Raw genomic sequence first — 9,713 nt, 5'->3', positions numbered from 1 at the left:
TTAACGCGAACAACCCCCGGCGCGCATGCGTCGTCCTTCTCGCAAACATCAACCGGAGTTTACTTGATGAATGAAAGCTCTGTAGTTTTATCCGATAAGAAGTCGTTTATGAGTGATAAATTTGTTAGCACGTTCGCTTATTTTATGATCTCGTTTAGGTCTCAAAGGGAAACATCTAAGCATATCGACGAGGCGGGTTTTTGGTTAGTGCGCATACTGTGGTAACGTCGATCCGATATGTTTACGTCCCAGACCTCTTCATTCCAAGACTCTATTGATGTAGAAGAAAAGGATGCAGACTTCGATAACGAAGAACTGAGCGCATATAGCCAGAAAATACAACAGATCAACTGTTATTATTCGATATATTATTATCAAAGCACCAGGTAAGACATTTGGAAGTTAGCCTGATGACCATTTTGCTAGCTAGCCACCGTATGTTGGGTGCTAGGTGGCTAGCTAACCTAGCTGTGCAGGATTGTAGCTACTGTTTGGCATTCTGCTCTTCGATACACTGTGATAAAACATTTGAATATTATGTTGTGTCTGGTATTGTTTTCTTGCATTTGTTTTGACTTTTGTTTTGACTATTGACATTTGTTTTGACTATTGTTTTCGCGTCACAATAACATTCAGTTTAACCAGGTTGCTAGCAAGCTGGCTGGCTACATGCAGCAGTTCTGCATTTACATTTAGCTGGCCGAGATAGCTAGTTAGCTAATTAAACGCTCACCACCTTCTTAAAAACCAACTAATACGAAGTCTGCTTAATGACATGTGGAATACATACCATTACCATTGAGCATTGTTTCCCATTCATGCACAAAACTGGCATTTTTGCTGTACATACAGTTCAGCCACCTTTCCGAATTAAATTACGGATGACCCAGGGAATGCGTATTCTCATAAAAAGACAGGGAACATCAGGTTTACATCCCGATACAGCGTGCATTTTAAGTGTTGAGCGCGTCATTTACTGTCCAGATCGGACTCCTCTGAAGAGAGTGCAGCCTGGAGCCAGAGACGGACAGACTCCACTACGAGTCAGGAGGAGCTTAGGTAAAACCGTTCATTCCTCGCCGTCGCAACCTTTTTCAGTGTTGTGCCTACTCTGACTTGAAGAGTATCCTAGGAACCAGAATACAATTTTGCTTCTTTGTGTGACTTTATCCCCTTGAGCTGTTGATGTTTTGCTTCGTAACTCACTGATGTTTTCGTGACTTTTATTATGTAATTTGCTGGTTGACCTTTTAACCTACATTAAAAACTGGTCTTCTCTCCTGGTACATGCATGCTCAGAATGCGTATATGGTGACATCAGCTTGTATCTCAACTGAGCTTGGTATCCTAAATTCAATTACTATTGAAAATCCGAATATGGAGAAATATATATATATATTTTTGGTTCCCGAAATCAACTCAGCATTGTTATTAATTCTGCTAGAAAGGCATTTTGTGCCTGTCCCTTGTACTCAAAAGGTGCATCATTAACAGCAAAACTGTCTCGTCTGTCTTACTGGCTTCTTTTTGTTTACAATTTCTAATTTCTGAACTGAGAATCACATTTCCATTCCTCTTAGTCTCACCCTATTGGACAGCAGCCTGCCCTCTGAGGCGGAGCCTGAGCTGCGATGCTACATCTCCCGCAGGCTGAGTAAAGGTGCCCTGCTGGGGGGCATGGGCAACATTGCCACCGTGGAGCTAAGGTAATGCTCCCGTAGTGTTCCAACAATGGAAAGGCAAGATATTTATTTTACTCTTCCCTTGGCTCTCTTACCTTGTAAAAAATGTACTGTGAAATTTTACTCAAAGGTATCACCTACTGCATTAACCTAAACTGTATTATAAACACCTATCTTATAGGTCCATCTACCTTATAGGTCTATAAATGTGTAGAAAGAGAGTATATGCATGGCCGTGCACAATTTGTTATCCACCATCTACCCCTTTAACTATGTGATTAATTTCTGATCACGGCTGGGTGTTTTAGGGTCATTGGACCATCTTCTCAGCTGGATTGCTGATGTTATAAAAACTCCAGAGGAACCACTACGTATGATAGACTTGTAGCTGTGCAACAACTGCAGCTGTGCTGCTACCATATCAGTATCTGTGCTGTGTTGTGTTGAACTTGGTTCTGCCACCCAGACAGTACCAGTACCCCAGTGATCAGAAGGTGACTGAAAAATGTTGCATGACCACCATCAGATTGGCACAGGTTTCAAAAGCAAGTTCTGAAAACACAAACTGCATACCTGTTCTCAGGTTACGGTGTGTTTAGAACAATATGCATTAAGTAGACGTGTTTGAAGGAATGCCGATTACACCATGGTCGATCAGTGCAATGTTGGAAAAGTATGTTTGAAGCATTTTAAAAGCACTATGTCATTTTGAATACTGATGTAGAATAATGTGACAGGTTAGTCATGATGAAAGGGTCACCCCCGTGTTTGAAATGTGTCTGCGGTCTGTGTGTTTTCCAGCATTCCAGAGCAGGCGGCTGGCTGCTACTGCTGCCTCCTGGAGCAGGAGAGATCTCCGGAGCAATCGGAAGCAGACGGCAATGGCTGGGTGGTGTGTCTTCTCGGTGGCTCAGAAAAGGGCCTGAACCTATATCCTTTTGACCCTACTCATTACAAAGCATCTGGGCTAACCTGCCGGTGCTGGCAGCACCTTCCTTGGTGGTATACCTGGCTAAGCTTTTAGGATGACCTGACAAGGATCGTTGATTAAAAAAAAAAAAAAAAAAAAAGCAGAATAAAGGCTTTTTTTCATGCTTTTTTAAAAAGGTAGGCATTTACCCATTTCTGAAGTTTGAAAATGCAAAATCAGTCTTTGTTTTTTGCCAGTTTCTTTAATGAGTTTCAACATTCAGAATTGAGCTTGACAAGTACGTCCAAGGTCTGCGGAGAAGCCTGACGCCAGAAGTGAGATGCATTTTGAATAAAGTCCAGGAAAGCCATCAATAACTGATAAATCCATTTTCATTAATGATCTATTTATTTCTTGCACACTGTGACATCTTAAGTGCTGTTTGTGGGCTTGCCCCTGTGTTAGATGCAGAATTTGGAGAGTGAGGTCCGGCCCTACCTGAGCCTCTGGTACGAGGAGTCGGTCATGCACGTCCACAGAGTGGTACAGCTGGTCCAGGCTAACGTCGCCTATCTGCTCCATGCTGTAAGCGGCAGCTCCTTTTGAAGTCTTGGTCTAGCCCTCAGATCCCCAATCAGGAAGTACTTATGAATGTGTGAATATGCCTGAGCACACTGGTGTTCTGTATCCTCTAATGATGGAGTTCTGAGACCTGACATGCTTTAGAAAACAGGTGATTGGAAGATCTAGATATTGCATTGCATTATTTGTCCACTAGAGGGTACTGGAGGATAGCCTCAAAGGCACCTCCAGAGTCAATCTTTTCTTTCTAATAGTAGTAAACTAATGAATTACTATAGGTTAACTAAATAACTTTTCCATCACACCTGACTCTCATGTAAACAGAGGGTGGACAGTCTTCAGTGTCCTAGGTTGTTTGTGAACTGTACCAAATGTGCGCCGTCTAATTTCACGATTCCATCTCAGGCTTTAAGTCAGACCCACGTTGAAGTCGTCGGGGCAGATGAGAGAACAAGGATAGACATGGCAAGGTAATAACAAGCAGCTCATTTGGTCGGAGAGTTCTGAGGTCTAGTGCGATCATCCCTACGTTTAGCGCTTGTCGGCGTCGTGACGCAAGACACAGTGCGTTTGCTCCCCTAGGTTCGTTAAGGCGGCGAGCTTGCAGGGTCTGGTGCAGGAGGAGCCCGCCCCGGTCCAGCTGTGCAGAACCTCCTCAGAGCGCTCGCATGCCCACCTTCTGATCGACTGCTCCGCCAGCACCCCAACTTTCACCAACGCAGGTTCATGCACAACACGACACACGCAGCAGCGGAGAGTCCGCGCCAAAGCAGCATGTGAGAGAAAGAGAGAGATGAAATGCAGGCGCTTGCCTCGTAGTTTGTGAAGATCCGTAGCATTATCGAATGGCCAGATGCGGCGAAGCAGCGCGCGGCTCCAGGGGCTCTGCCTGGGGAGGAGGCTTTTTGCAGCCTTTTAGTTGTGTGTAAAGTTGGCCGGCCTGGGATTCGCTCTGCTGCCCAGGGACTCTCCAGCTCTCTGCTGCTCCCAGATCAATAAGGTTCATGTTAGATTTCTTTCTCTGTATAAGCATCTGCAGTAAGTGTTGATTCGGTTTTGCCTGCAGTGTACTTTAGTCCCCCCCCCCCCTTTTTTTTTTTTTTTAAAGCTTTCCTCGTTCCTTTAAAAACAGTATTGAAAAACAGTATCGAATGAATGTACATTTTAATAGGCTGTAAACCAGCCCTTCTTACAAACCTAAACCCTAATTGTAACCCTTACTGCTTTGTAGACTTTTACAGTGTCAAATGACCGCATCCTGCTTCACAAGCAGGCATGTTCTGAGCAAGAGCGTGCCTGAGGCAACATTGTCTGACAGACGTGCATGTCTCCTCCGTAGTGAGTAACCGTTTCTGTGACGACTGGATCCAGGCGTTCCTCAACGCAGCTGAGCGCTTTAACCCGTTCCTGCTACGCCAGATCCTGGAGAACTTCAAGCTCAAGGTTCGTATCCATGTCAGGGCACAGACAGCCGTGCCATTTAACTTTTATACCAGGCAGGGCAGTCTTGGTGAGAAGTGATGGTGCCTAGTGTCTTAATAAAGGATTGTGTGTGGTACTGGACGATGGTGTGGACCTGTTAGCAGACCTAAACTCAGGAGACTGAGACTCTTAAGAACTGTTAGGCAGCATGTGCAAAAAACAGAAACTATGGGAAGAAAGAAATGAAAGGTGTAATGTGTAAAGTACGTTAGGTGCTAAGAGCCTTTAAGGTTCCTGGTAACCTGGTCCATTAATGTTGATCTAAAATGTGGTACCACTTGTTTTCCGACAAAAAAAAAGGTGCATTCTGGATAAAGTTTTTGTTTTGCTTGTTTTTGTTTGTTTATTTATATATCTGTGAAAGTTATGAAGGCGTTACAAACACACGCCAGACACCGTGCTTGCGGGAGGCAGCTGTGTGGCTTTGAACATCAGGGGAGGTTGTAGTGCAGGGCGGCCCAGACTGCCCAGGTGGCTGCCAGCTAACCGCTGCTGTGGGTGTCTCTGCACAGGCCATCCAGGACATGAACAACCTGAAGCGCTTCATCCGCCAGGCAGAGACCAGCCACTACGCACTCTTCCGCTGCTGCCTCTTCCTGCGGGGCTGTGGCAATGGTGACGTACTGCTCCGCAACGCCCGTGCTGAACACAGCGGCCTGGCCGAGGCCTGCGCCATCATCCGTGTGCTCCAGGAGTTCCTCACAGAGCAGGCGCCAGGCTCGCCGGGCACGTCGCAGTGATGCCTCCTCACCAGCAGGGGGCGCAAGGCACTCCTGACTTAGGACTGCAGTCAGTCTGGGGACGTGTCCATGGGATAATCTCAGGCAAGTCTCCAGATCTACATGCTGAGAAAACAAACAAATAAAATTTGTTATAATTGTGCAGTATGACCAAACTGTCCGAACCACTCTCACACTCAGTAAACCCAGCCCTTTTAATCAAAATATAAGAGTGGACACAAATCACAGGGCTGACTAGAACTACTACCCTTAACGGTGTGTGATGGGAATGGACCTAATGTGGTCATTGATTACATTTTTTTTCCCTATTGGTTAGTGACATGATCTTATAGGGCTGAAACATTTCACAGGACTAACTGGCATTACTACACAAGTGCTGCAGTGTTGTGTGCACCTCCTCTTCCCTACCGGCTCTGTGCTTTGATCCTTATAACAATATTTAGAAACCTGTATATTAGCTCATTAATACTGATGAGTCACAATATGTCATTATCGGACCTTATAGCTTTACACCATATTTAAGAAGCTTTAGCTTTTAGCCTAGATGTCTCATGCATTAAACGGTTTTCATTTTTAGAAAGTAGTTTGACACCCGTATTGTACATTAACTGTTAATGCAGTTCGAAATCTTTCTTGTGACTGACTGCTTTTTCCAGTGGAGTTTTGCCAGATCTGAATTCCTTTGTTTTCTTTGAAGAATTATGTACAGATGAAAAGGGCCATGAAGCCAGTAAGCGCAAACGCTACCCGCATATATCACTGCATCACTGCCAGTTCTGGTAAACACACTACAGGGTGTAGCTCTGATGTACCACAGTAAGGCTTTTAAAGAACTGTTCTCTGCTTTTCCGTAATGACTGATTTGTTTGTTGTGCTGTTAGTTTCCCCCTTTTATGTTATGTACTTCCTAGTAGACAAGAATCCGAAAGTGAAGCAAGCGCGCAGAGCCGAAGTGATTTAAGCATGAACGTTAACCAGTAAAACGAGTCAAATCATGTGAAGTTGTGCTGGCATAAGTTTGCATGCTTTGCTTTAGGTGTGGAACACAGATGGACCAATCAGGAGTTAACAAAGAAGGTTTCAGCTGCTGGAGATGTTGTGATTGGTGTGATTGTTTATATGGGAGACATTGATCCTCTGCTTCATAAAAGTGGTTTGACGTTTGCTGCCATCTGTAACTGCATTCTCCCATGTAGTTCCATGTCTTCACACCAAACTGACATGATTTATGTTGTGTGTTGTGTACGTTTAATCCTCTGTCTGAGCTTGCAGTGATTAAAGTCGTCAACACGGTACACGTCTCCTGAGTGTGTGTCTTAACACAGCAGTGTAACATAGTGCCCTTCCTGGAACACCCCAGTGCCAATAAATATTCACACCACTTTTCCAGAACCGGCTGAACCTAAGAGACTCCAGTGGTGATTCATTACATTTCAGTCTAGGTCTGGGTGGAATATGTCTTGGGGAAACTGGTTCTGGAGGGTTTTATCCTCTGTGTTGCTTAGCAAGGTCAGGAGTTTTAAAGCTTGGTTTAGAGCCGAGAAATAAAATTGTAAGGGCAGGGGCACACCAGGAGCAGGACTTCACTGATTTAGAAGCCATGTTCAGAGAGCAAGCGAAACACTAAGAAGAAATCAAACCAAGTTTGCAGTACCAAACCAGCATAATGGAAGCGAGACAGAAGCTGTAATACTGGTAAATAAAGCACATACTATAAAATTAAGCCTACAGCAAGCTTTCCGTGCAAAAGGAAAGATCGTTTTGATACTACAGCCTAAAGTATGATTTAAGGCATTTTTTTGTTGAAGCGATTCCTTCCGCGGCAATATGTCGTATATGCTGTGTTTGCCTGCAGAAGAAAGATGAGCTCCACCAAAAGGCTTCCTGAACGATATATTTGCTGCTGCTGTATTTTACAGCTATACTTTATACTGGGTTAAACCAAACCCGTGTGCCGCTGGGCCTGCACTTAATCCAGTGAACACATTTCTCCACGATTTGCCACAACTGATCCAGAATAAATTTCGCCTTAAATGAAAAGACCAGGCCGAACAACGTAAATTGCCCGAAGAAGAGCAGGGTAATCGTAGCGTAATCCTGTCAAATAAGTGAGCTTCATTATTTGCGTAAAAATCACTTGTCATTTCCTCATGGACGATTAGTTAGGAATCAGATAGCTAAACACAACTGAACCTGCTCAATACTGAGCTGCCTTATCGGTACTAAATCGTAAACCAAAGTTAAGTCGCTCTCGTATGTATCCGAGTATGGTACTCGTATGGGCGAGCCAGTAGGGGGCAGTGTGTTACAACAAACCCATTTACTGCTGTTCCACTTGAGAAGGCTTAATGAGGGACACTATTAGTCTTTTTCGATATCTAAGACACAAATTGTGAAACAAATAGTCAGAGTTACACAAACCTTTTCCTTCAGTTACAAAAAAGGAAAAAAAATTAAAGCAATAATACGATACTCAATAATTGTAGCTCTTTTTGCATAACTGTAAGCACAAGCTTCATCCCCAAGCACAAATAACATTATTGTCATGCTGAAAGCATTCGCCTTTCATGTACTAAACTCCAGTCACTATGAAAAGCCAATGGCACATTTGCCGTAGAGCTCTATGAAGCTTAACTGTTAACATCTAGTTGTAAAGTTGAAGTCAACCAGTAAGAAAATGCTCTTTCATTTCTAATGCATACATAAAGAGGTATTTGGGAGAGCATTTTGATATATTTTGTTTGTTTAGAAAAATAGCTGATCATCAAACAGATGGAAGCGGTGGAGGTAGATCCATGCAGGCAGAAGCACAAGGCATTTGAACACTCTGTAAAAGCCAAACCAGTTCTATTTTTTACAGGACTGACAGGCAACTGGCTGCTAATAGTAGAGCATAAATGTTTTCTCAAGATTAGGACAGTGCCATCACAGACGTTGTCTGTATCAACAATTGTATAAGGTTAAGAGAAATACAAACAGGAAAAAATCAAGGACAATGAGATGTTCCAAAGAACTGAAAAGGTCATCCAGAATGCATGTGAAACATTTCAGGCAACAGAACACTGACAGAGTAAAATACCTGCTTTTTAAATAAGACCTTTTTCAAACCTGTAAATGTGAAGCGTGCTAGTATCGTTATCATATTGGACCATGTTTGCTGCGGCCTGTGTGTTGGTTTTTCGTTGGATTATAGTGTGACTATAGCCTATATAATAACACTATTGATCACAATATACTACTTTGCATTTCTACTGTTCCAGGTACCTTTTGTGCTGCCCTTCTGGGTGCTTTGTTAGGGCAAGACACCAGAGAGCAGGAGGTCCCAGAGCATCCATCTCGTCCCATTTTGGACGGAGTCAGTTATCATCCCAGCATCCAGGTCCATGAAAGGCTCAACAACAATCCATGTTTCTCAGTTTTCTGTAGCGTGCCGTGGAAGGTACGTGACAGAAGCCCATACAGCTAAATGGAGAAACCTTCTCCATGCTGTATGAACAGTATTTGGCAACTCTGCTGTGGAATCAGGCCAGCGATGGCTTCACTACAGCAGGGGATATTTCCCCAAGTGTTTGATCAATGGTGCTACAGTACAGCATGTGCTGTGGATGAAATCCTTTGGTCTGCCTGAGCGCAGATGCAAGAGACAGAGGCGCAAGAAGAAAAAAAAAAAAACCCTTTACGTCTCAAATTAAGTTTATAAAATTATGAATCAGTTACTTTTTTGTGTGCTCATAAATCAAAGTTAGCAATTTGGACTTTTTTGTATTATGTTTCTTCCATGTCTGTTTTCCCCCCCAGAAACATCTATACTTGTCCTTTTTAGTCTTGTGCAGTTCTTTAGCATTAGCGGTTTTGACAAGTGTTTGTACTTAACTACACTAGTGTCTAGGGTGTATACTGAACTACACTAGTGTCTAGGGTGTATACTGAACTACACTAGTGTCTAGGGTGTACACTGAACTACACTAGTGTCTAGGGTGTACACTGAACTACACTAGTGTCTAGGGTGTACACTGAACTACACTAGTGTCTAGGGTGTACACTGAACTACACTAGTGTCTAGGGTGTATACTGAACTACAGTAATGTCTAGGGTGTATACTGAACTACACTAGTGTCTAGGGTGTATACTGAACTACACAGGTGTCTAGGGTGTACACTGAACTACACTAGTGTCTAGGGTGTATACTGAACTACACTAGTGTCTAGGGTGTATACTGAACTACACTAGTGTCTAGGGTGTACACTGAACTACACTAGTGTCTAGGGTGTATACTGAACTACACTAGTGTCTAGGGTGTATACTGAACTACACTAG

General features: G+C 43.5%; 1 protein-coding gene across 2 annotated transcripts; it reads left to right on the top strand.

Annotated features, from left to right (window-relative positions):
• c3h17orf75 (chromosome 3 C17orf75 homolog) lies at positions 1–9,151 on the top strand. Of its 2 annotated transcripts, XR_014122709.1 has the most exons (11): positions 1–386; positions 985–1,059; positions 1,581–1,706; positions 2,484–2,614; positions 2,872–2,927; positions 3,058–3,177; positions 3,580–3,644; positions 3,757–3,896; positions 4,514–4,617; positions 5,169–5,480; positions 8,657–9,151. XR_014122709.1 is itself a non-coding variant. In XM_081710877.1 (10 exons), the coding sequence occupies exons 1-10, from the start codon at positions 238–240 to the stop codon at positions 5,394–5,396; spliced, it is 1,194 nt and encodes a 397-aa protein (XP_081567003.1). In that variant the 5' UTR covers positions 1–237; the 3' UTR covers positions 5,397–6,689. The 2 variants fall into 2 exon arrangements, 1 of the variants encoding a protein (XP_081567003.1); XM_081710877.1 differs by lacking the exon at positions 8,657–9,151 and having other exon boundaries at positions 5,169–6,689.
• Positions 9,152–9,713: the final 562 nt, after the last annotated feature.

This window comes from Electrophorus electricus, chromosome 3 (assembly GCF_041902795.1).
Source record: "Electrophorus electricus isolate QZ-2024a chromosome 3, ASM4190279v1, whole genome shotgun sequence".
In the NCBI taxonomy this organism is placed as follows: Eukaryota; Metazoa; Chordata; class Actinopteri; order Gymnotiformes; family Gymnotidae; genus Electrophorus; species Electrophorus electricus.
Note: the sequence above shows the minus strand (reverse complement) of the source record. Positions and strands in the feature narration are given on the sequence as shown.